General features: G+C 35.8%; 1 protein-coding gene across 3 annotated transcripts in view; it reads right to left on the bottom strand.

Moving 5' to 3' along the window:
* Nucleotides 1-3,752: 3,752 nt before the first annotated feature.
* The window catches only part of IL13RA2 (interleukin 13 receptor subunit alpha 2), an 83,485-nt gene continuing 60,914 nt past the window's right edge, over nt 3,753-26,323 (bottom strand). The window contains exons 2-10 of one of the 3 annotated variants that reach the window (XM_027534808.1): nt 23,049-23,175; nt 17,227-17,378; nt 16,025-16,178; nt 15,326-15,446; nt 11,661-11,845; nt 10,374-10,516; nt 9,062-9,206; nt 4,747-4,781; nt 3,753-3,913 (exon numbers count right to left, since the gene is read on the bottom strand). In XM_027534808.1, coding sequence (XP_027390609.1) covers nt 3,881-3,913; nt 4,747-4,781; nt 9,062-9,206; nt 10,374-10,516; nt 11,661-11,845; nt 15,326-15,446; nt 16,025-16,178; nt 17,227-17,378; nt 23,049-23,142 — 1,062 coding nt within the window. In that variant the 5' untranslated portion in view covers nt 23,143-23,175 and the 3' untranslated portion in view covers nt 3,753-3,880. Of the gene's footprint in view, nt 3,914-4,665; nt 4,782-9,061; nt 9,207-10,373; nt 10,517-11,660; nt 11,846-15,325; nt 15,447-16,024; nt 16,179-17,226; nt 17,379-23,048; nt 23,176-26,323 lie in introns of all 3 variants that reach the window. The other 2 variants (XM_027534807.1, XM_027534809.1) reach the window with 2 other exon arrangements.

The following is a 26,323-nucleotide window of genomic DNA, read 5'->3' as shown; positions in this document are numbered from 1 at the left end:
AGCATTGAAACATGTATATTACCACAGGTTAAACAGATGACCAGTTCAATTTCCACGCATGAAGCAGGGCAGTCAAAGCCAGTGCTCTGGGACAACCCAGAGGGGTGGGATGGGGAGGTAGGTGGGAGGGTGTTCAGGATGGGGGACACATGTGCACCATGGGTGATTCATGTCGATGTATAGCAAAAACCACAACAATAATGTAAATAAATTATCCTCCAATTAAAATAAGTAAATAAAAATTTTAAACTTCATTAGATATTAGAAAAAAAATGACTGTGCTCAGTCACTAAGTTGTGTCTGACTCTTTGAGACCCCATGGACTGTGGCCCACCAGGCTCTTCTGTCCCTGGGATTTCCCAGGCAAGACTACTGGAGTGGATTGCCATTTCCTTCTCCAGGCATAGAGGATGTTTTAGGGCAGTGAAATTCTTCTGTATAATGTTATGGTAAATACATGACATCATATTTGTCAAAACCAGTAGAACGTTACAGCACAAAAAGTGAATCAATGTATCCATAACTTGTTGACATCAAGAAAGGAATGCAGAATTTGACTAATCTAATTATATTAAAAATGTATGAAACCACCTCACTAAGATCCCCTGACTTAAGTAACTTTGGAAATGAATGGAGTTTGCAAGATTAAAAGCAAAAGAAAAAGGCACTGTAATCTAGTTGATAGTGTTCTTTCTCGTAGGGGTATAGGTTGACAATCCTGATACTGTTATACATGTTTCACAAGTATAGGTCTACTTAAGGAAATGGTGGTGCATCCTATCATTGAATACAAGTGGTAGTAGACAATGGTATTCTAGTTTATATCTCAGTTTTAGGTCTTTTCTCTCCTTTTAGAGACAGATGATCAGTGACAATGATAGTCAAAGCTGCAGTTAATCTGCCCATGTTCTAATCTATCCATTATATTATTTTAGTCTTTTTCATTCTAGAATATTGCAATATATTAGTGTTTTTCTTTTTTTATAATTTTTTATTATTATTATTTTGTTTTTACTTTACAATATTGTGTTGGTTTTGCCATACAACTGAATGTGCAAATGAATCACTTGGGGATGTTGTTAAAGTGCAGACTGTTAATTAAGTAGGTCTGGGTTGGAGTCTGAGATTCTGCATTTCTTCTAGTAAATTCCCAGGAAAAACCCACTCTGTTGGTCTGTGGACCACACAGCAGAATAATTCTGAATAATATTAGATATTGATCTAAAACTTGATTGTAATCTATAGATCATTAATCTCTAAATTTTAAAGTAACTGTCTATAGCTCGGTTGCCACATCTTCTACTAGGAGTTAACTGTCAATCGGTCTGAAGTTTGCATGTACCTTTAAAAGGCTTCTTACTGATTTCAGAGGCTTGTGCTTTTTGGTCTCTGAATGAATTAAAACACACACACACACACACACACACACCATGAGAAAATAGGAAATGTTGCCTGCCAACTAGCATAGGAAACTCTCAAGCTTGTATTACATAGTTTATAACATCTGAATATTTCAAATACGATCTCTTGTCATTTCATTATTTTCAGCCTTTTAAGCACTGCAAGTTAGGCTTCAACAGTACATATACCGAGAATCTCCAGATGTTCAAGGTGGATTTAGAAAAAGGCAGAGGAACCAGAGATCAAATTGCCAACATCCGTTGGATCATAGCAAGAGCAAGAGAATTCCAGAAAAACATCTACTTCTGCTTCATTGACTACACTAAAGCCTTTGACTGTGTGGATCACAACAAACCATGGAAAATTCTTAAAGAGATGGGAATACCAGACCACCTGACATGCCTCCTGAGAAATCTGTATGCAGGTCAAGAAGTAACAGTTAGAACTGGACATGGAACGAGGGACTGGTTCAAAATTTGGAAAGGAGTACATCAAGGCTGTATATTGTCACCTTGCTTATTTAACCTATATACAGAGTACATCATGTGAAATGCCAGATTCAATGAAGCACAAGCTGGAATCAAGATTGCCAGGAGAAGTATCAATGACCTCAGATAGGCAGATGACACTACCCTTATGGCAGAAAGTGAAAAAGAACTAAAGAGCCTTTTGATGAAAGTGAAAGAAGAGAGTGAAAAAGTTGGCTTAAAACTCAACATTCAGAAAACTAAGATCATGGCATCTGGTCCCATCACTTCATGGCAAATAGATGGGGAAACAGTGGAAATAGTGTCAGACTTTATTTTTGGGGGCTCCAAAATCACTGCAGATGGTGACTGCAGTCATGAAATTAAGACACTTGCTCCTTGGAATAAAAGCTATGACCAACCTAGACAGCATATTAAAAAGCAGAAACATTACTTTGCTGACAAAGATCCATCTAGTCAAAGCTATGGTTTTTTCAGTAGTCATGTAAGGATGTCAGAGTTGGATCATAAAGAAAGCTGAGTGCCAAAGAATTGATGCTTTTGCACTGTGGTGTTGGAGAAGACACTTGAGAGTCCCTTGGACAGCAAGGAGTTCCAACCAGTCCATCCTAAAGGAAATCAATCTTGAATATTCATTGGAAGGACTAATGCTGAAGCTCCAAGACTTTGGTCACTGGATGCAAAGAAATGACTCATTGGAAAAGACCCTGATGCTAGGAAAGATTGAAGGCATGAGGAGAAGGGGATCACAGAGGAGGAAATGATTGTATGGCATCACCAACTCAATGGACATGAGTCTGATCAAGCTCAGGGAGTTGCTGATGGACAGGGAAGCCTGGCATGCTGCCTTCCCTAGGGTCACAGTAAGACATGACTGAGTGCCTGAACTGAACTGACCTGAAGCACTGCATGCTTCCCACCTTTTCATGAAATGGGAAGCACACATTTAGACTATGAATGTATTTAAAATTTCTTGCTTCTTATTAATCCTCTCCACATCTTATTTTAAAGCCAAACAACCTCATTCATGGTGAATACTTTCATTCCAAGTGCAATTAATAAAAAAATTAGGATCTCATATTCCATATTTGACAATATCTCTATGACTCAGTGCCATTCTCAAAATCACATTGTTTTACAAATACATCACAGATTATATTCTGACCCATCCCTAGATTTTTCTATATGTAGCACTCTCATCTTGGATTGAGGAAATGTTAAAGAGAAAACCACAGGCCCAAAATGGCACAACTTGTGCTAAAGCCCATGATAGCAAATGTAGATTAAACAACTAACCTAATTGCAGTTTTGACCTTCACCAGAAATGTAATCTTAATCAACCAGTCTGGAATTTTCTGGTCAGCACCAATGAGGTCACCTGCTACATGGGCTCTCTATATCCCCTCAGAGAAGAAGAGGCAATCTGCCTGCTAAAACCCCTTGCTTTCCCTTCCCCCCTCAAAAAAGATGTGTTGGCCTAAAAACAATCCTTTTTTCTTTTGCTAATAGCTTCCTTGCCCTATCCTTCTTCCTATAAAAATCTTCTGTTTTGTACAACCCCTCAGAGTACCCTTCTAGTTGCTAGGTAGGATGCAGTCTGATTCATGAATCACCTAATAAAGGTAATTAGATCTTAAATTTAATTGGTTGAACTTTGTTTTTGTTTTTGACCTCACCACCCAGCGTGAGGGATCTTAGTTCCCTGACCAGTGGAATTTAGAACCCTGCAGTGGAAGAGCAGAGTCATAACCACTTGACTGCCAAGGAAGTCTCTGAACTTTGTGTCTTAATAAGAAAAAAAAATCTGTTAATAGAATCCATAAAATTCCCTACTAATTGAGGATTTTAATAATCAAACACCTATTTAAAGACAACAATGTTGTCAAAATAAAATTTATTCAACATTTAGGAAAAAATTCAGTTTGATAAGACTCATATCTAACATTTGGCCATACGACTGGGATTTATTGAGTCAACAGAGTGAATCTTGATTAGAAAGGGCTTCTTTTTTCAGTATGAAAAACCTGAAATTAAGAAAGAGCTCCATTATTAACAGTCATTAATAACACAAACTATTTGACTTAGATTAATAACTCAGAGAAATAGAAAAAAAGCATTCAGCAGGGAATAAAGCAAAACATTTCATGTACATTCACATTTCTTTTATCTTTAAAAGACTTGGCATTATGGTATTTTTCCTCTAATCACATTTCCTTCTTAAAGCTCACCAAAGATACAGTGGTCAACCTATAGCATTATCTGTATAACTCAAATAGCTAAAATCAGCTCATAATGCAGGTTATAATCAGCTCATAATGCAGGTTATGTTTTTGTATAGATTCTACTGTACAGCTAGCAGAACTGGAGTGTGAGCTCTCGGAGGTTATGCACCAAGATTTTTAAAATTTTTGCGATCTTTCACCTGTGGCACACTAGTAATATATATCAAGCTGTGTACATTTTAAGTCAGTCTTTCCTTTTCCCCATCCTGCTTTTCTCCTGTAATTCTCATGTTTTCCTTAATCTAAAGGTAGCGTTTCATGTTCTAAAGCATTATTCTTATACATCATCAAAAGCAAGTTCACCCCAAAATGTAGCTTTTTAGGGTTAATTTTTTAAATTACTGTTCATTCTTAAGACATCATCATAGTCTACACAACATCATTGTACATTCACAGTGTACAGGTGGTTATAAAATGTAGGTTCATCAGTTCTAAAGCAAAATATTTTTTTATCTATTACCTCAGACTAAACATGGTAATGCTATACAACTTACCATTTTCAATAAATTTCTTTGCTTATATAAAAGTGTACAAGTAACTATCAAAACAAATAATGAGACAAGAACAAACGGTACCAAGAAAAATAGTAAGATTTCCTTCCATATGTCACCTAGGATTAAAATCACAAAAAAAAAAAAGGGAAAGGGTTAGATGTGTACAATTATTTTGAAAATGGAATTATTTTATAAATAAACTTGTAAATGGAGAAGAACTGAGTTAAACTTGGCAACTTCTGCCATATCTCCCAGTGTGATGTTTGAGTATGGCATTCCTTTAATTCGTGCACTTTTTTTTTTATAGAACAACTACTTTACTGGATTGTGACAGCTCTTCATTTTGCTTAGAGAAATAACTACCTAAAGCCCCATTCTATTTTCTTTTAAAAATATTTATTTATTTATTTGGCTGTGCCGGATCTTAGTTGCGGCATACAAGATCTTTAGTTTCGGCATTAAAACTCTAAGTTGAGGCATGTGGGATCTAGCTACCTGACCAGAGTTAGAACCTAGGTCCCCCTGCATTGAAAGCACAGTGTCTTAGCCATTAGACCACCAGGGAATTTCCTCCCCCCATTCATATTTTCTTACATGATTTTGTTTCAAATTTGTTCTTGTGAATTTTTTACAAAAACACAGTGGTAAAATATTAACAGAGGGATTAGATAAACACACCATATGTATCTCTTAACTCGCAATAAGTCAAATGTTTATATCATACAATGCAGTAGTGAGTGAAAGTTGGTCTTCAATAAGTCTCAGTGCAAATAATGGAGCTAGTCTTTAAAAGTCATGTTTTTGAAATTGTCTCACATTCTGGAGACTAAAGAAATGAGCTTTTTCTTATCATTCCTTTTTTTTTTTTTTTTTTAGGGATGAAATTTTAATGGTTCTTCTGCATAGCAAGGGCTTCCCTGGTGGCTCAGTTGGTAAAGTGTCTGCCTGCAATGAGGGAGAGCCATGTTTGATACCTGGGTTGGGAAGATCCTCTGGAGAAGGAAATGGCAACCCACTTCAGTATTCTTGCCTAAAGAATTCTATGGACAGAGGAGCCTGGTGGGCTACAGTCCATGGGGTCACAAAGAGTTGGACACAACTGAGTAACTGACACTTTCACTGCATAGCAAGAAATGAGCAATCACTAGACAAATTGAAAATGTATACAAGGTTTATCCTTCCAAAACCAGTATCTCCCACATTTTTGAAATACTATGGAACATTTTGAATCTTAGGCCTATACCTATACTCAAAACTATCTCCAGCCCCACTTTTTCTTGGTGTCTTATTCATTTAGGATCTTATTTTCTATTAGAAAATTACCAAATTCATAGGCCCAGTTAAGAATTGCAAGGATATAATCCAGAGAAATGACTAATGATATGAGCTTCTGGCATGCAAAATTAACAGCAAGAAATAGGCTTCTTTTGTGAAGTTTCAGAGTAAATCCTGAATAAGATAGTCATTTTCAAAAGATTACTGTGCTATTTTTCTATAACTTAAAACATCCAATAAGAAATGTGCAAAAGAAATAAGACCACATGCATCTCAAAAGTCTTTGTTTCTAATCTAAAACTTATTAAGATTCTACCAAGAGATAGCCATCAGGGCAAAAGAAATCTGTCATCAAAAACATGGTTAAGATTACATACAAAAAGTTTAAAAAACAAAAACAAACAAAAAAACAACATAAATCAATTATACTCCAACTTTAAAAAAGATTATATGTAAAATATATAAAAGGATGTTATTTTGAGAATGTGGCTAAAAATTCACCATGTCTTCTTTAAACACTCATTGACTAATGAAAGTGAAAGTCACTCAGTCCTGTCTGACTCTTTGTGGTCCCATAGACTATACATGGAATTCTCCAGGGCAGAATACTGGAGTGGGTAGCCTTCCCTTCTCCAGGGGATCTTCCCAAACCAGGTCTTCTGCATTGCAGACGGATTCTTTACCAGCTGAGCCACAAGGGAAGCCCAAGAATACTGGAGTGGGTAGCCTATCCCTTCTCTAGCGGATCTTCCCGACCCAGGAATCGAAACAAGATATAATTCAGGGCACAGTGTCAGTTCCAGAGTCTCAGATTTTTTATATTAGTGACAAAAATGAAAAAAAAAAAAAAAATAAACATAGTACAAGTAAGTGTTCTTTCTGATTCCATGTATCTTTAGTTAATTGAGTTCTTTCTCTCTCTCTGCCTGTTTTTCCTCCATAGCCCTTAGTGATTATAAGATATATTTGGCTTCTTTGCTTATGTCTATCTCTACTTAACTTGGGAATAAAATATAAATTCAATGAGAACAAAGATTTTTTTTTTTTACCACTGTACCTCCAGTACCTGAAAAACTCTGACACGTAGTAGGTGCTTAACAAATATCTGATATATGAAAGAGAATGATATCAGTATACTAATAGCAAGATAACAAAAACAGATTCTATTATAATGGAACAACATAAAAGGAGATGAATGATCAATAAAAATGCCATTATATGTTTGTATCTGTATATGTGTTTATATGCCTTCAAGAAAGAACAAGGCTGAGCTGATTTCCTTCCATTTAAAATAATTACTAACATTTATATTGATAAAGCTAGTATACCGTGAAGCACAATAATATTTTGCCACTTTCTCAATGTTGTTTATATTGCTATTTTTGTCTTCCATGAAAGTTTATTTTCTTTTTTTAATTCTTTATTTTATGTTGCCATATTATTGGTTAACAATGTTGTATTAGCTTCAGGTGTACAGCAAAACAATTCAGTTATATATATATATATATTCTTTTTCAAATTCTTTTCCCATTTAGGTTATTACAGAGTATTCAGCAGAGATCCCTGTGCTATATAATAGGTCCTTATTGGTTATTCATTTTAAATATAGTGTGTACATGTCAATCCCAAACATATTTAATTGAAATATATCTTTTACCATAAGTCACTTTAAATCAGTGTTGGAAGTAAACAGAATGTATATTTTACTAGTGATAACATATTATTCAGAAAAATGTTCATTAGGCATGGTACCAGACACTCGAAAACAAGTGTCTTGTTTAAGATTTCTGTTCTCTTGAAAATCAAAAGCATAGGAAAATATTGATTAAAATAGTCTTCCCCACAAAAGAACTAGCACATTCTCTCTTCTGAAAGAAAAGCAAGAATGTTGATAACTGAACTATAACAAGACTCTGAACTACAACAACTTAAACTAGCTAAAACAGAACATTAGATTTCCTATAAATCTATGTTCAGTTGAAGTGCTTGCTAATTTATCTTTTGTTTATAGACTATCTGCAAGAGCATTTGGAGAAGGCAATGGCACCCCACTCCAGTACTCTTGCCTGGAAAATCCCATGGACGGAGGAGCCTGATAGGCTGCAGTCCATGGGGTCGCTAAGAGTCGGACACGACTGAGCTAATTCACTTTCACTTTCACTTTTCACTTTCATGCTTTGGAGAAGGAAATGGCAACGCACTCCAGTGTTCTTGCCTGGAGAATCCCAGGGACGGGGGAGCCTGGTGGGCCGCCGTCTATGGGGTTGAACAGAGTCGGACACGACTGAAGAGACTTAGCAGCAGCAAGAGCATTTGGACTTTCATAATTACAAAATTCACTGAGAGAAAATTAATTTTGCTAGCAAAGAGCAAATAGTTTAGTTACTGTTCTTTTTAAAATATATTTTCTTCAATAACTATATCAACATATTTTATGATTGTTCCCTCTTTCTAACATTTAAATGGATTCATTTGAATTTCAATGGGGAAGAGGCATAGACTTTAAAAATCTTGAATAATGAGCATATAATTTTTCAAAACTATATAAAGAAGATACATAATATACCCAAGGGTCTAATAAAATACATATATGCTTGTATGTAAAACTTCAGAGTAAATGTACTACTGCAACTCCAGTTGGTACTAATACAGATTTGGTTAACATCTGGTAAGTATATAAGAAACTCAAGAATAGCACCACCAAATTTTGGAGCTAAGACTACCATTGGAAGGTAATCCACTAGCAAAATCAAAGCAAAACAGGTAAAATTAGCTTGTCAAATGAAAGTAGAAAGAATCAAACAGAATTTATTAAACCTTGCAGTGTGGAAAAGATACAGCTCAATTAATATTATAGACATCTATAAAAATAAGTAATATAGCCAATATTTTATAATAACTTTAAATGGAGTAAAGCCTTTTAAATTGTGAATCACTATATTGTACACTTGTAACTTATATCTCAAGAAACTATACTTCAATTAAAAAAAATGGTGAAGAAAGGTTGACCCTATGATATTGATAACCTGTGTCACTAAATTGTAGTGACCTATGACATCCAATAAGGCATCTTCTTCCTCAAACAGTGCTAGAAATACTCTACTGTTCTTTTATCCCATACCTTTCCAGCACTGTTCATCACTCCACTCACTCCATATTCCATCATCTGCACAATAAATATTCATTTTGCTTCTTACTAAAAAGCATAATTGGAGACTTTCATTTGATGTTCTTGTGATGTATATTTCATTTTCAATTGTGGTAGTCTGAAAGCCAAGAAAAAAATAAGATGTCATTATTTTATCTAACTGCAGCTAGCCATACTCCATTTGATTTGTCATTTTTATAAAGTGAATTTTGTTACATGAAATAAATGCATCAAATGCCTAGAAAGGTATATACCAAAATCCTAACAGTGGCCATCGCTGTATGGTGTTTTACTTTTCATTCTTTCTTCCTTATTTATACTTAAAATTTTTCCTGTAGTGATAATGGATTACTGGTAGTAAAGGGAATATATGACAGGGCAAAATTCCTAGGTAGTTTTGGTGCTTATGACTCCCATTTTGGATTAGTTTCAAATTGTCCAGATTCCATAAATTAGAAAATGCTACATATACTGAGTTAGCAAAAAGAGTCATCATCGAAGGTTGTTTCTATGGATACTGTAAAGTTCATACACACAAAGCTTCTTTTTTCCCTTATTCTTATTTTGTTTAATCATAAGACCAGTATAACAGTGCTCAGGGCCTGACATGAAACCACCCCTTCCGATATGAGAATACACACAGCTGGATGTTCTCAAAAGAAAAAAAGAAAATCACTTCATGATTACTTCAGTTTTTCATTTAAAAGAGCCAAAGAGTGTTTCTCATCCAAAACAACAGCTTTTCATTTGTTATAACTTTTCTTGGGAGCTAGCATAATGTAATGTAAATTAAAGTAGACTGGGAATAAGATCTGGATTCTAGTTCTAGGTACATAATTTTATTGTAAGTCAATTCACTTCCTTGGGACTTGTAAATCTATTTTTTCAAGTAGAATAAATCAGTTTTTTTCATCTGTACATGAAGTGAATTGATTAGAACTAGTCTAATCAATTGTCTCCACCACTTGTCTTCATCACTTGTTTCCACCACTCCCTAAGCTGGAAACCAATGAATAAAATTAATATATAACAATTTGGAAACAAGTGACTAGATTATCTCTAAGGACCTATGTAGCTTTAAAGTTGGTATAATTAGCTGATTATACTTTCAGACTGCAAGCATCTTTCTGTTGTCCACAAGATTGTTTGATTTTCTGGAAGTTAAACTAAGGTGCATGTCATGTTCCATCCTCATGTGAATAGCAACTGACTTTGGTTCTCATGTTTACTATTTTATTTAAAAGGCTGTGTTTATGATTTTCCCAAATAAATGAAATTTCCATACCACCCAGGCAGTATCATCTTCTGTGAACTCAATTTCATAAATGAGACATTTTGCTGGAATAGGTCCTCTGGGAATGCTCCATTTCAGGTTGACTTCTGAATTCTTCATAGTAAGACTAAGGTAGTCTGGTGGCAAAGGTTTAACTGAAAACAAAAGGAAACAGTTTCAACATGAAAGTTATTGAAGTTTAGCAGTAGCCTTTATCAAAAGCTAGGGGCACCTATTAACTGAAGCCTCCAGGGTAAATCAGGTGGTTCAAGACTATTCTCTATAAGTAAGTAAATAAGCGTTAGTTGCTTAATTGTGTCTGACTCTTTGAGACCCCATGGACTGCAGCCCACCAGGCTCCTCTGTCCATGAGATTTCCATGCAAGGATACTGGAGTGGGTTGCCATTTCCTTCTCCAGGGGATCTTCCCAACCCAGGGATCGAACCCAGGTCTCCTGCACTGCAGGCAGATCCTTTACTGACTGAGCTATAAGGGAAGCCCCAATGTGAATTAAAATCAAAGCCACTTGCTAACCAAGATCAGTTGAAGAAACTTGGTTATTTGGGAAACTGATTTTTTGTTAAGCCACATATTGACAAATATGTAAAGAGAAAAGCTAGAAGATCCAAATCATTACAGTCATTTTTCCATTTTATGGCATTAGAAACAACTACCACAACAAATTACTACTAGTATTTTTATTTTTATTAATAGCTAATTCTTATTTAGAGCTTATGATGTGTCAGGAAGTAAACCAGGAATGGTCCATCATAAACTTATTCATATCTCACAATAAATCTATGAGGTGGTCCTCTATTATCTTCATTTTACTGATAAGGAAATTGAAACATATTAAGAGTAACTCACCCAAAGTCATATAGCTAGAATGTAATAAATTCAAAATTTATGGCTGGCTCTAGAACCTGTCATTCTTATAACTGTTAGAAATGAGAACACAGACTCAGACAATATCCAACCTATTCCCAGGGCCTTTTGAGCATTGGGAATGAGTGATTCCATAATTATTCCATTATTAACACTAGACAAAAATACTTTCTAGAAGACAAACTCTGAAGCTGGGAAACAAATTATGAATTCTAAATGAAAACTATGCTTTATACTCATTCAATTCCTTATCTTCCATACTTTTATATTTAATTAGTTCTTCCTTGTACTCTGTTGGCCTCCAGTTTTCTGGCTTTGCATTCCAGTAGATATCTATTTATCTACCTCTTCTCTTCCACATGGTCGGTTGTAAATGGTCTAAACTAGAAACATTTTGAAGTTGTTTACCTCACCTATATTTTGAAGCTGAAAAATGAAATAGCTGGGTCTGATTAACTGGGATTCTGATGATCCATTAACACAGATGTAGAAATCTTTATAGTCTGATGACTCCAAGTAGGGAAACCTGCATCCAATATTTTTTCCTTTAGCCTGGATGTAATCAATACACTCTAACACATGGTCCAAGCCCTCATACCTATAAAAAGAAGTGTGGTAAGAATTGTGTTTATCAATATCTTCTAGTTGTATGTTGCTCAGTTTTCAATTATTTTAAAATACCAGATAAATAAAAAATAATTTAATAACATACAACATTTACTGAATACCAACTATGTGCCAGATCCCATGAAAAGTGCTAGGGGTACAATAGTAAGGAAAGTAGACACAGCCCATTATTTTACAGAGCTTACAGTCTGGTGGGAATCTATATAAAATTTCAGATATAAGGCAATAATTCTTACTCATATATTTAGGTTATGTTGATTCACCAATAGGATTGTGAATCAAAGAATAAGATTCCTATTAGGAAAACATGGGATTTATATTGATAATCCTGAATGGTACTGCTTTTTGAAATACAGTACTGAAGAATTTACTAGAAGAAAGCAGATTTAAAAGAAGATTTACAAGGTGGCCAAGAAGCACAGGAAAAGATGTTCAACATCAGTAATTATTAGAGAAATGCAAATCAAAACTACAATGAGGTGTCACCTCACACCAGTCAGAATGGCCTTCATCAACAAGTCTACAAACAATCAATGCTGGAAATGGGGTTGGTAGATGCTAACTATTACATTTAGAATGGATAAACAGCAAGCTCTTAATGTATAGTACAGGGAACTATATTCAATATCCTGTGATAAACCACAATGGAAAAGAATGTATATATGTATATAACTGAGTCATTTTGCTGTACAGCAGAGATTGGAGCAACACTGTAAGTCAATCTCACTTCAGTGGGAAAAAAAGAAAGAAAAATAATGCTGGAGCAGGTGTGAAGTAAAAGGAGCCCTCCTACACTGTTGGTGGGAATATAAATTGGTATAACCACTATAAAGAACAGTACGGAGGTTCCTTAAAAAAACTAAAAATAAAACTACTATATGATCCAGCAATCCCACTCCTGGGCATATAGCTGGAGAAAACTAACTAGGAAAGATACATGCATCTCAGTATTCATAGTGGCACTGTTTACAGTAGCCAAGGCATGGAAGCAATCTAAATGTCCATTGATAGATGAATGGATAAAGTAGATGTGGTACATATACAAAATGGAATACTACTTAGCCATAAAAATAAATGAGATCATGCTATCTGCAGCAACATGAATGGAGCTAGATATTATCATACAAATGAAGTAAATCAGAAAGAGAAATAAAAATATCATATGATATCACTTATATTTAAATATACAAAATGACACAAACGAACTTATTTACAAAACAGAAACAGTCTCATAGACTTCAAAAACAAACATGGTTACTAAAGGGGAAAGGTGGTGGTGGGGTAAATTAGGAGCTTGGATTAAAATATACACACTATTATATACAAAATAGGTAATCAATAAGGACCTACTGTATAGCACAGGAAACTACTCAATATTCTCTAATAACCTATGTGGGAAAAGAAACTGAAAAAGAATAGATATATGTATATGTATAACTGAATCACTTTGCTGTACACTTGAAACTAAAAACATTGTAAATCAACTATATTCTAATATAAAATAAAAATCAAATTTCAAAGTAAATAAAATATAAAAATGAAAGAGAAAATTTAATTAAAACATTTAAAAAATAAAAGCAGACATAAAATATTGTTATGTTTAATAAAATGAATGAAAATCCTCTGAGAACATAATACACATAGGGATAAATCTCATAAAAGCCAGGCAGTTCAGTCACTCAGTCGTGTCCGACTCTTTGCAACCCCATGAATCCCAGTACGCCAGGCCTCCCTGTCCATCACCAACTCCCGGAGTTCACTCAGACTCACATCCATCGAGTCAGTGATGCCATCCAGCCATATCATCCTCTGTCGTTCCCTTCTCCTCTTGCCCCCAATCCCTCCCAGCATCAGAGTCTTTTCCCTTTGCATGAGGTGGCCAAAGTACTGGAGTTTCAGCTTTAGCATCATTCCTTCCAAAGAAATCCCAGGGCTGATCTCCTTCAGAATGGACTGGTTGGATCTCCTTGCAGCCAAAATATGAGCCTAGCAGCTGATATGGTACTGGTACAAATATCTGGACTCCATTGAATTCACTTTATGCCAAATATTTTGCTAAGTCATATCCAACTCTTTGTAAACCCATGGGCTGCAAGGTTTCCCTGCCCTTTACTATTTCCCAGAATTTGTTCAAACTCCTGTCCATTGAGTCAATGATGCCATCCAACTAACTCATCCTCTGTTGCCCCCTTCTCCTCCTGTACTCAACCTTTCCCAGAATCAGAGTCTTTTCCAACAAGTTGGGCTCTTCATATCAGGTAGCTAAATTATTGGGGCTTCAGCTTCTGCATCAATCCTTCCAATGAATATTCAGAGTTGATTTCCTTTAGGATTGACTGGTTTGATATTCCTGGCTGTTCAAGGGACTCTCAAGAGTCTTCTCCAGCACCACAGTTTGAAAGTGTCAATTCTTTGGTGCTTAGCCTTCTTCATGGTCCAACTCTCACATCTGTAAATGACTACTGGAAAAACCATAGCTTTGACTATATGATTGTTGGCAAAGTGGCCATGAAATTAAAAGATGCTTGCTTCTTGGAAGAAAAGCTACAACAAACCTAAATGGTATATTAAAAGCAGTGACAACACTTTAAACACTTAGTGAGAGTTAACAAAGTCATGGAAGTCAGAAAAAGGATCAGGTTTTAATAGCTACATGGTTTTTTAAAAAGCAAGAATATGAAATATGTCAAAACTATTTAGGTTATAATTCCATCTATCTAGAAGATGCAAAATTTAACTCAGTACAGAAACAATGATTGCATTCCTTATATCACCCATAGAGTGCCTTCTAGTAGCTACAGCCTAAACCTACTTATTCCCATTGAGAACCCTAAACAACTGTAAATAAACTTCATCATAAATCCAACTCTGAAAAAGTATAATGAATTCAGTTTAATGAAAATGAAATTCGCTCAGTTGTGTTCAACTCTTTGTGACTGCATGGACTATACAGTCCATGGACTTCTCCAGGCCAGAATACTGAAGTGGGTAGCCATTCCCTTCTCCAGGGGATCTTCCCAACCCAGGGATCGAACCCGGGTCTCCACATTGCAGGCGGATTTTTTATTAGCTGAGCTATCAGGGAAGCCCATCTAGAGGCCCAAGTATCTGTTTTGTTTGCCTTGTTTGTATTTTTTAAAGTTTGAATTGGTATGTATATATGTGCTAGTCACTCAGTCCTGTCAGACTCTTTGCGACCCCAAGGACTGTAGCCCTCCAGGCTTCTCTGTCCATGGAATTCTCCGGGCAGGAATACTGGAGTGGGTTGCCATTCCCTTCTCCAGGGGATCTTCCCAATTCAGGGATTGAACCCAGGTCCCTTGCATTTCAGGTAGATTCTTTACCATCTGAGCTACCTGGGAAGCCCTAACGAAAATACAGTTACTCATACTGTGGATTAATTTTGATAGATATCTTCTGGATATGGAATTCTTATTATAAAAATACTTACCAGTAGTATAACCTGTAATTGCTATCCAAATGGGCACCCATGCCAGGTTTCCAAGAGCAGAGTAAATATTGCCAGTTGTAATATACACAATCCATATCCTGAATTTTAGTGTCCAGATTTCCTAAGAAATGAATAAACTGTGAATGCTTGAAAGACATGATAATGAATCACTTGGGAAATCACTAAGCAATTTTATTTCATTTCCTTTGACCTCTCCACTTCATTTAGCAATCAACATAATCAGGAAAACCCCCAAAGGAAGTTGTTGGAAATCACTTCACTTCAAGTGGAACATGCAAAATCAAAAACTTTTGAGGGCTCATTTATTGGTACTAGTGTAAGCATATGCAGAAGTGCCAAATTAATAATTCTAGGATGCTCTGAGCAGCTGCATAGTTGCATGTATATTCACTGATATGAGCCCCAAACTGGGATCTATATTAACCTAATAAGGGCTATAGTCTATGGGGCCACAAAGAGTTGCACATGACTGAGCATGCATGCATGAAATAAGATGTAGGTTTTGCCACATATGTTTTCTGATTTAAAGAATTCAAAACACCAGTCACCCACTTCTCAGAAGGATTCTATTTTGTGCCACATTCTCAACTGTACATATAATCTGCTGTATAAGTGTTAAGGAACTTACTTCCCATAGATTTTTCTAACAGTATTATGACAAGAGAGCTTTGTTTTAACCTTGTGATGATATCCAATAAGTAGCTTCTGACCATGAACTTTGAACTTCTGATCCATTTGTGCATTGCCTTGGCAGAAGTGTGTGTATCTTTGCTTCAACACCTTTGTTAAGATCAAATCCATCTTTGTAAAGTAGATTCTTAGTGATGATCGTCTGTTTGATAAAAAGATGAGACAGAGTCAAGCTTAGAAACAATAATGGTATCATGAGCCACATTAATAAGACTAAAAAGTCATTAATACTCTGGGGAGTCCTCAATAGCTAAGAAATTCCAGATGATTATCCGATAAAGTGTCCCAGATATATTTTTGGCAGAGTTCACCTTCTGCATATTATGTCATTTGATGAGATCTTAACACCTCATTTAAAATAAATTCTGGAAGACAAAAAAGGCTCTGTGGCAAGAACTTGAGCTATAACCAACTTGAAATCAAGGGATAATTTTCATGTACCATATGCCTATTACATGACAATTTATCACCTTTCAAAAATCACATGAAATCATGTACAATCTTGGTGGTAACTGGAGGAAGCCAGACAAAGTGCGACTATCTGAAGGACTAAAACCATATATCATTTATCTTTTTATTCCTGATACCTAGCTAGTGAAGTAGCTGGCAAAAAAGTTTTGGAAAACTTTTGGAAAAAAAGTTACTCAATGACTGTTTGATTTTAATTGTTCTTTGAAACTACCTAGCTGAATTAAGAAGATAACAGAATTCCTTGTACAATCAAAATCTTTGAAAGAAATGCTTGTTGACTATGTAAATAGTTAATGATTCAATAAACTTTCACTGAGCACTTACTACAATATATGCAAAGAACCATGCTGTGTTCTGTAGGGTGAGTACAAAGATAAATAAGGATTAATTCCTACAGAGAAAAAGCTGACATCATCCAGTAGCATAAGTAAGATCCATACACAGGATTTAAGTAACTCTGAAATATGGTAATATGTATAAGTACTCTATGAGTCCATATTTCATGAGATCAGGCTTTCCTTTCCTGTACTTCCAGTGGTAGTCTTAATAGTGGGTGGGGTGAGAACAGATATTGCAGGATACACAGGAGACAACAGCAGGCATGCAACTTATATCTTAATAATAGCTATTGAGATACAGAAATAAGAGCAGACACTGACATCAGGAATCACAAGAAAACTAATAAGCACTCTAGTATCTTAAGTGCATGCTTTACTTACCCTCCAGCTTTCACTATCAACATTTCGATATTTTAACTCATATTCTACAGTGCATTTGTTAAAATTATCCAGAGACACTGGAGGTTGCCACTGCAAATAGAGATAACCTAAATATCCAGGGTCCACTATTTGAAAATCCTGAGGAGGATTAACTGAAATAAAATCAATAGAATATTTTAATTTTTATCCTGAATTTTATGACAAAGATTTTTAAATCTAGATTACTTCCATATGTCCATCAACTGATGAATGAAAAAAAAAAACTATGATACATTCATAAAATGGAATATTATCCAGCCATAAGAAAGAATGAAATACTGATATATGCTAGAACATGAATGAACCTTGAAAACCTTATGCTAAGTGAAAGAAGCCCACATATTGCATGATTTCATTTACGTGAGATATTGAAATAGGCAAATTCATAGAGACAGAAAATCAATTAGTGGTTGTCAGGTGCTGGAGGGAGGGGCGAATGAGATGTAACTACTTAATGGATATGAAGTTTCTTTTTGGGGTGATGTAACTATTCTGGAATTTGGTAACTGTGGCTATTATACAACTTTGTGAATATACTAAAAACCACTGTACATTATACTTTAAAAGAATAAGTTTTATGTCTTGTGAATTAAATATCAGAAAAGCTGTTTTTAAAAATCTAGATTACTACTACATAGTTGTCCCTTCTTTAAGAAATTGCATATGTAAATGTGACTTAGCCTAGCTAGGTATTGTTTTCATAGAAATAAGAAATTCAACATGGAGTTATCTCTGCAGTCATATAGACCACAATTTGGTCTTGGGTAGGAACATTTTATTACATAAATCTCTCTCATAGCAAGAATCAGTCAGTATTAATCTAGTGTTTAGTATATGTATAACAACATAACATACATGGCACATAGACACAAAGGGATAGAAAATATAAAATATGGCACACACAAAAAGGGATAGAAAATATAAAATATGACTACTCTGGCTAAGTGCCTTAAGAATTAGGAGAACAGGTAGATTTTGTTGGTCCATTCAAGATAATTGAATCCTCTGGTTAACTAAAGCTCAGAGCTATTTGTAGAATATGCAAACCTGAGCCATTCTTTGGAAGGACTCAAAAAAAAGTGGTAGGCAGCTGAGTGACAGGAAACAGCTTCTTTTATTTCAAGGGAGGGGGCAGCAGGAGGCAATGGCTCCTTCATCTGGTGATTTAGAAACCAATAAAAATTAACAAATTATTCTATAAATGTAGAAGTGTTAGTCACTCAGTCATGTCCAACTCTTTGCAACTCCATGGACTGTAGTCCACCAGACTCCTCTGTCCACAGAATTCTTGAAGCAAGAATACTGGAGTGGGTAGCCACGCCCTTCTCCAGGGGATTTTCTGGACCCAGGGATCCAACCTGGGCCTCCTACATTGTAGGCAGATTCTGTACTGTCTGAACTACAAGGGAAGTCCCATAAACTTACTAAGCCTACTAGCAAATCTAGTACATAGTACTGCTCTCATGTTGCCTTTCTGCTAATAATTTCTTCTCATTTCTGCTCTGCTTTTCATTTTAATACTTTACTTCATATTACGTATTGAGGTAAGTAAAAGAATCAACAGAAATAAATGATGCCACAAATAATGATTTGAAATGAGAGCCCCATGAACCAAATAAAGAAGGTCTCTATTGAGGATGAAATGACAATCCTATTGTTTCATGATTAGAAATTTTTGTTAAATACATACTTCTAATTACCTTCTGCAATGAAAAGTTCATTACACATGACTTAATAATTGTGTAATTATTTTTAAAATTCATTTTAAACTTATGTATTTTTAAAACTTATTTAATTGTCTTAAAAGTTAAGGTAGCTATGGTTTTTTCCAGTAGTCATGTATGGATGTGAGAGTTGGACTATAAAGAAAGCTGAGTGCCAAGAACTGATGCTTTTGAACTGCGGTGTTGGAGAAGACTCTTAAGAGTCCCTTGGACTGCAAGGAGATACAACCAGTCCATCCTAAAGGAAATCGGTCCTGAATATTCATTGGAAGGACTGATGCTGAAACTCCAATACTTTGGCCACCTGATGTGAAGAACTGACTCATTGGAAAAGACTCCAATGCTGGGAAAACTGAAGGTGGGAGGAGAAGGGGACGACAGAGGATGAGATGGTTGGATGGCATCACCGACTCAATGGACATGAGTCTAAGCAAGCTCCAGGAGTTGGTGATGGACAGCGAAGCCTGGTGTGCTACAGTCCATGGGGTAGCAAAGAATCAGACACAACTGAGCGACTGAACTGAACTGAGTAATTAAGGAAAGTTTTCAGTTAATTGCATACCAGACAATGAGGTTTTGGGTAAATAGCCTCTTTATTAGAAAAGATTATATGAAAACTAGGGCAGAAATAAATGCAAAAGAAACAAAAGGGACCATAGCAAAAATCAACAAAGCCAAAAGCTGGTTCTTTGAAAGGATAAATAAAATTGACAAACCATTAGCAAGACTCATCAAGAAACAAAGGGAGAAAAATCAAATCAATAAAATTAGAAATGAAAATGGAGAGATCACAACAGACAACACAGAAATACAAAGGATCATAAGAGACTACCATCAGCAATTATATGCCAATAAGATGGACAACTTAGAAGAAATGGATAAATTCATAGAAAAGTAACAACTTTCCAAAACTGAACCAGGAAGAAAGAGAAAATCTTAACAGACCCATCACAAGCATGGAAATTGAAACCATAATCAGAAATCTTCCAGCAATCAAAAGCCCAGGTCCAGACGGCTTCACAGCTGAATTCTACCAGAAATTTAGAGAAGAGCTAACACCTATCCTACTCAAACTCTTCCAGAAAATTGCAGAGGACGGTAAACTTCGAAATGCATTCTATGAGGCCACCATCACCCTAATACCAAAACCTGACAAAGATGCCACAAAAAAAGAAAACTATAGGCCAATATCACTGATGAACATAGATGCAAAAATCCTTAACAAAATTCTAGCAATCAGAATCCAACAACACATTAAAAAGATCATACACCATGATCAAGTGGGATTTATCCCAGGGATGCGAGGATTCTTCAATACCCGCAAATCAATCAATGTAATAAATCACATTAACAAATTGAAAAATGAAAGCCATATGATTATCTCAATAGATGCAGAGAAAGCCTTTGACAAAATTCAACATCCATTTATGATAAAAAAAAAAAAAAAAAAAAAAAAAACTCTCCAGAAAGCAGGAATAGAAGGAACATACCTCAACATAATAAAAGCTGTATATGACAAACCCACAGCAAACATTATCCTCAATGGTGAAAAATTGAAAGCATTTCCCCTAAAGTCAGGAACAAGACAAGGGTGCCCACTTTCACCACTACTATTTAACATAGTTTTGGAAGTTTGGGCCACAGCAATCAGAGCAGAAAAAGAAATAAAAGGAATCCAAATTGGAAAAGAAGTAAAACTCTCATTGTTTGCAGATGACATGATCCTCTACATAGAAAACCCTAAAGACTCCACCAGAAAATTACTAGAGCTAATCAAAGAATACAGTAAAGTTGCAGGATATAAAATCAACATACAGAAATCCCACGCATTCCTATACACTAATAATGAGAAAATAGAAAGAGAAATTAAGGAAACAATTCCATTCACCATTGCAATGAAAAGAATAAAATACTTAGGAATATATCTACCTAAAGAAACTGAAGACCTATATATAGAAACCTATAAAACACTGGTGAAAGAAATCAAAGAGGACACTAATAGATGGAGAAATATACCATGTTCATGGATCGGAAGAATCAATATAGTGAAAATGAGTATACTACCCAAAGCAATCTATAGATTCAATGCAATCCCTATTAAGCTACCAGTGGTATTTTTCACAGAGCTACAACAAATAATTTCACAATTTGTATGGAAATACAAAAAACCTCGAAAAGCCAAAACAATCTTGAGAAAGGAGAATGGAACTGGAGGAATCAACCTGCCTGACTTCAGGCTCTACTATAAAGCCACAGTCATCAATACAGTATGGTACCAGCACAAAGACAGAAATATAGATCAATGGAACCAAAGAGAAAGCTCAGAGATAAATCCACACACGTATGCACACCTTATCTTTGACAAAGGAGGCAAGAATATACAATGGAGAAAAGACAATCTCTTTAACAAGTGGTACTGGGAAAACTGGTCAACCGCTTGTTAAAGAATGAAACTAGAACACTTTCTAACACCCTACACAAAAAATAAACTCAAAATGGATTAAAGATCTAAATGTAAGACCAGAAACTATAAAACTCCTAGAGGAAAACATAGGCAAAACACTCTCTGACATAAATCACAGCAGGATCCTCTATGACCCACCTCCCAGAATATTGGAAATAAAAGCAAAATTAAATGAATGGGACCCAATTAAAATTAAAAGCTTCTGCACAACAAAGGAAACTATAAGCAAGGTGAAAAGACAGCCTTCAGAATGGGAGAAAATAATAGCAAATGAAGCAACTGACAAACAACTAATCTCAAAAATATACAAGCAACTCCTACAGCTCAATTCCAGAAAAATAAACGACCCAATCAAAAAATGAGCCAAAGAACTAAATTGACATTTCTCCAAAGAAGACATACAGATGGCTAACAAACACATGAAAAGATGCTCAACATCACTCATTATCAGAGAAATGCAAATCAAAACCACATTGAGATACCATTTCAAGCCAGTCACAATGGCTGCGATCCAAATCTACAAGCAATAAATGCTGGAGAGGGTATGGAGAAAAGGGAACCCTCTTACACTATTGGTGGAAATGCAAACTAGTACAGCCACTATGGAGAACAGTGTGGAGATTCCTTAAAAAGCTGGAAATAGAACTGCCTTTATGACCCAGCAATCCCACTGCTGGGCATACACACTGAGGAAACCAGAATTGAAAGAGACACGTGTATCCCAATGTTCATCGCAGCACTGTTTATAATAGCCAGGACATGGAAGCAACCTAGATGTCCATCAGCAGATGAATGGATAAGAAAGCTGTGGTACATATACACAATGGAGTATTACTCAGCCATTAAAAAGAATACATTTGAATCAGTTCTAATGAGGTGGATGAAACTGGAGCCTATTATACAGAGTGAAGTAAGCCAGAAAGAAAAACACCAATAGAGTATACTAACGCACATATATGGAATTTAGAAAGATGGTAACAATAACCCTGTATGCGAGACAGCAAAAGAGACACAGATGTACAGAACAGTCTTTTGGACTGTGTGGGAGAGGGTGAGGATGGGATGATTTGGGAGAATGGCATTGAAACATGTATAATATCATATAAGAAATGAATTGGCAGTCCAGGTTTGATGCAGGGTACAGGATGCTTGGGGCTGGTGCATTGGGATGACCCAGAAGGATGGTACAGGGAGGGAGGTGGGAGGGGGTTCAGGATGGGGAACATGTGTATACCTGTGGTGGATTCATGTTGATGTATGGCAAAACCAATACAATATTGTAAAGTAATTATCCTCCAATTAAAATAAATAAATTTAAATTTAAAAAATAAATAAAAATAGATAACCAAAAAAAAAAAAAGGAAAAGATTATATGAAAAGGTATACAAAGTATATTTTAGTTTGGCTTTTATCCCACAAAATTTTTTTTATCATCAGTTACGTTACACATGAGGCTGACTAGTAAGAACGTATCTTTTGTGTTGGGCTCCCTGAAATATTTCCAATAATAATCCATCTATTTATGCACTTTCATATGGTAGCTTGAAAAGGCAGTTAATATCTCTGATTTTAAAACTACTCCATTCTTGGTTTACCTTTTATTTCAGCATTTGAAGACAAAGTAGAGCCAAAAGCTGTGCAAATAAGAAGGGTATATAGACATCTGATATCCAAATGAATGAAAGCCATTTCTCTAAGATTTAATACTTTGAAATTTCCACTCTAAGAAGGAAAAAGATACAATTTTAACATTGTCATACTTCAATATGGACTAAATGTGATTAAAAACACAGTTAGGAACTCTTCGTGGGCTTTCCACCAAGAACTGGGAAAACTGTGCCCCTTTGAATCATTTAAACAGAAAAAAAAAAAAAAAATCAAGCTTGGAACCAAAATAATTGGAAAGGAAGATTTTTGTCTCATCCTTATGAAAGCAAAAACAAGACAACACAAACATATCACTTCAACCCCCGGATTTCACACACACACACACACACACATATTATACATCACGTGATATGACCAAGATATGATGAGCTCAAATAGCCTTCAGCCTGAAGACTGAACCAGACCCACCTGAGTGTTCTTATCTATTTGCAGGGGGAATTATATCATTAGTCTCCATAGTGATATTCTCCACTAGCCACCAATACATACACACACTCTTTTCTATGACAAAAATTATTTGAAAGTTATCTGAATATTGATAAAAGCTCAGAAACAATACCAAATATACCAAAGCCTCAAATAACTCAGAACTTTGCTTCATTTCTTCATAAACATTAAATCCTCATCATCTAATCTCCTATGTGTTCTACTCTTCCCTGTATTTCTTATATCAGTAAATGGCACCATAATCTTCCCAGTTGTCCAAACCAGAAACCTGAGTCTTCCTGAACCCCTCCCTCTCCCATCCAATTTCTCCATTATCACTACACCTTCCTAAGCTGAGGATCTCATCATCAGGGATCTCCTTATCCAGTCTTTCTTGCCTCCAAACCATTTCACATCACATACAGTAAGGACAAATCTGAAATTATCACCTCTCTTAAAACAGCAATTCACTGCCACAGAATACAATTTAATCATTTTTTCCCACTGAAGAATACCGGTTTTATGATCAAAACTAAAAGGATTCATGTCTCCACACATGTATTCAATCAAAAAATACTCTCCTTTCCATAAAAAATCATTACTTCCAGTTCTACACTTCTCTTTCAGTCTATATTCTTAAAACCAACAATTTCACAGGAAGGATTAAAAGTCAATTACCCCAACAGTCAGAGACTGCTTTTCTTTTCTCCTACTTAAGTTAATTATGCAGGACAGACCCTTTTCCCCTGCCCCACCCTCTTAATCTTACCTGCTCCAGTTGTAATGTTCTCATGTTGCTAGGCTTCAATTATTACATAATGGAATCTTGGAATCAGACTGTTAGAGCCAGCAAGTATATTGGAGGCAATGCTAGTCCAATCCTCCTTTATATATTGGGAAGTAAAACTCAGACTTGCCCAAGATTACACAGTAAGTTAGTAAATTAGTAACAAAGCTGGAAGTAGAACAGAGATGTGATTCCCAGTCTAGTGCCCTTCCACCCTAATATGCTGGATCCCACATGTTTGGCTCAGTATTATGAAAGCTTTTCCCTTGGGACTCCAGCATTTAAGTCTTCCTTAAGTTAGCTAGCCAGGCTGAAGCAACACCATGCTATTTCTTTTTCTCTGTCTCATACAATCATAAGGGGATGCCATTTCTCTTACTGAGGTCCAATGAATCTCTCTCCACAATTCCTTCCTCCCCATCAGCAGCCCATTGCTGCCTTCTAAGGCATGTGTAAGTAGTAAGTGGGTTTGGTGAACAGAAGGCCACATTTCTGCCATAGAGATGCTCTTAGAGATAGAGATAAAAAGACTGGTTACTTTTGGATCCAAGGCAATAATAGGTCTGACAAACAAATTCTTTCATATTATCTATAAGGATGAAGACAATCATGCTTGCCCTATTATCAATCTGTCCTTAAATATTTTATTAGCCCCTGGTCATGTACAGCATAAAAGCTAACTAAGGTTAAAAATAACTTGCTTCTATTCTATTTATAGGCTACTGAAATTAAACTCAGACCATCAAATAGCATTTCCTGGATCAGTTAAACACATTTAAGCAAAAATGGGAAATAGGCTAGCTGGCTTCCTGAATCAATTATGTAGAAATCCACAAAAGGAATTCCTGAATAGCAGTGTCCCACCTAGACTTTCTTACCCAAGTGAATGTGAGGACAATTCTTTCCTCAGCTTCTGGGTTACAAGACAGTCACTAGTGCAATGAGGGGTTTTATATATATATATATATATATATATATAGTTATATATATAGTTATATATATAGTTATATATATATAGTTAGCAGAAAAGTGAAAGTGAAAGTGACGTCACTCAGTCGTGTCCGACTCTTTGAGACCCCATGTACTGTAGCCTACCACGCTCTTCCGTCCATGGGATTTTCCAGGCAAGAGTACTGGAGTGGGTTGCCATTTCCTTCTCCAGTAGTTAGCAGAAGGACAGAGTTTTTCACAAGGGATCTGAAGGCAAATGAAAGATGGGGGATAGAAATGCAGAGATACAAAATTTGAAACAGTTTCAGATATACTCCCCACTCCCAGCCCACAGTTAACAACCACTTATCTGGTCATTTTATTTTTAAAAATGAGGAAATACCCAAAGAGGAAAGTGAGTCATCCTAGCTTACACAACTTACTGGGAGCAGAGCTAGGACTGAAAAACAGCTCTCTTGAGCCCTTTCTGCTGACTAAATAAATTTTCTTGTTATAAGGAGTCTATCCTGCACCTATCTTTCCAGAGGTCTCCCTGCAAACCTTCCTCAACCTACAGTCGCCACCCAAACCATCAACCCCACCACACAGTTTTATCATCATGACATTTTTAGCAGAGTAATAATTCAACAAACTTTGATTGTGTATCTTTTTTTTTTTTTTTGCCAAATACTATTCCAGGTAAATCTTGTCTGAAGACGCAAGGTGCAAGTGATGAATCATAAAATCTAAAATAATGATAATATCTCCTACTATTGATTGCATTCCCAGCACCTCAGGCACTGGCCTGTGCTAAGCCCTTTATATGCATAATCTCATTTAATACTCAGTCAGCCTTGGATGTATGCAATATTTTTATTCCCATGTTAAAGACCAGAAATTGAGAAGAGAAGAAATTAAACAACTTCCTACAAGTTACTACAGGCCATAAATGGTGAAGCTTGGATTTGAACCTAAAGAGCCTAGTGTCAGACTCCTTGATAACCAATACACTAGGCAGTTTCCAGACCTAATATCAATGTGGCAAACAACTTCTTGTTT

Source organism: Bos indicus x Bos taurus, chromosome X (assembly GCF_003369695.1).
Source record: "Bos indicus x Bos taurus breed Angus x Brahman F1 hybrid chromosome X, Bos_hybrid_MaternalHap_v2.0, whole genome shotgun sequence".
Lineage (NCBI taxonomy): Eukaryota > Metazoa > Chordata > Mammalia > Artiodactyla > Bovidae > Bos > Bos indicus x Bos taurus.
Note: the sequence above shows the minus strand (reverse complement) of the source record. Positions and strands in the feature narration are given on the sequence as shown.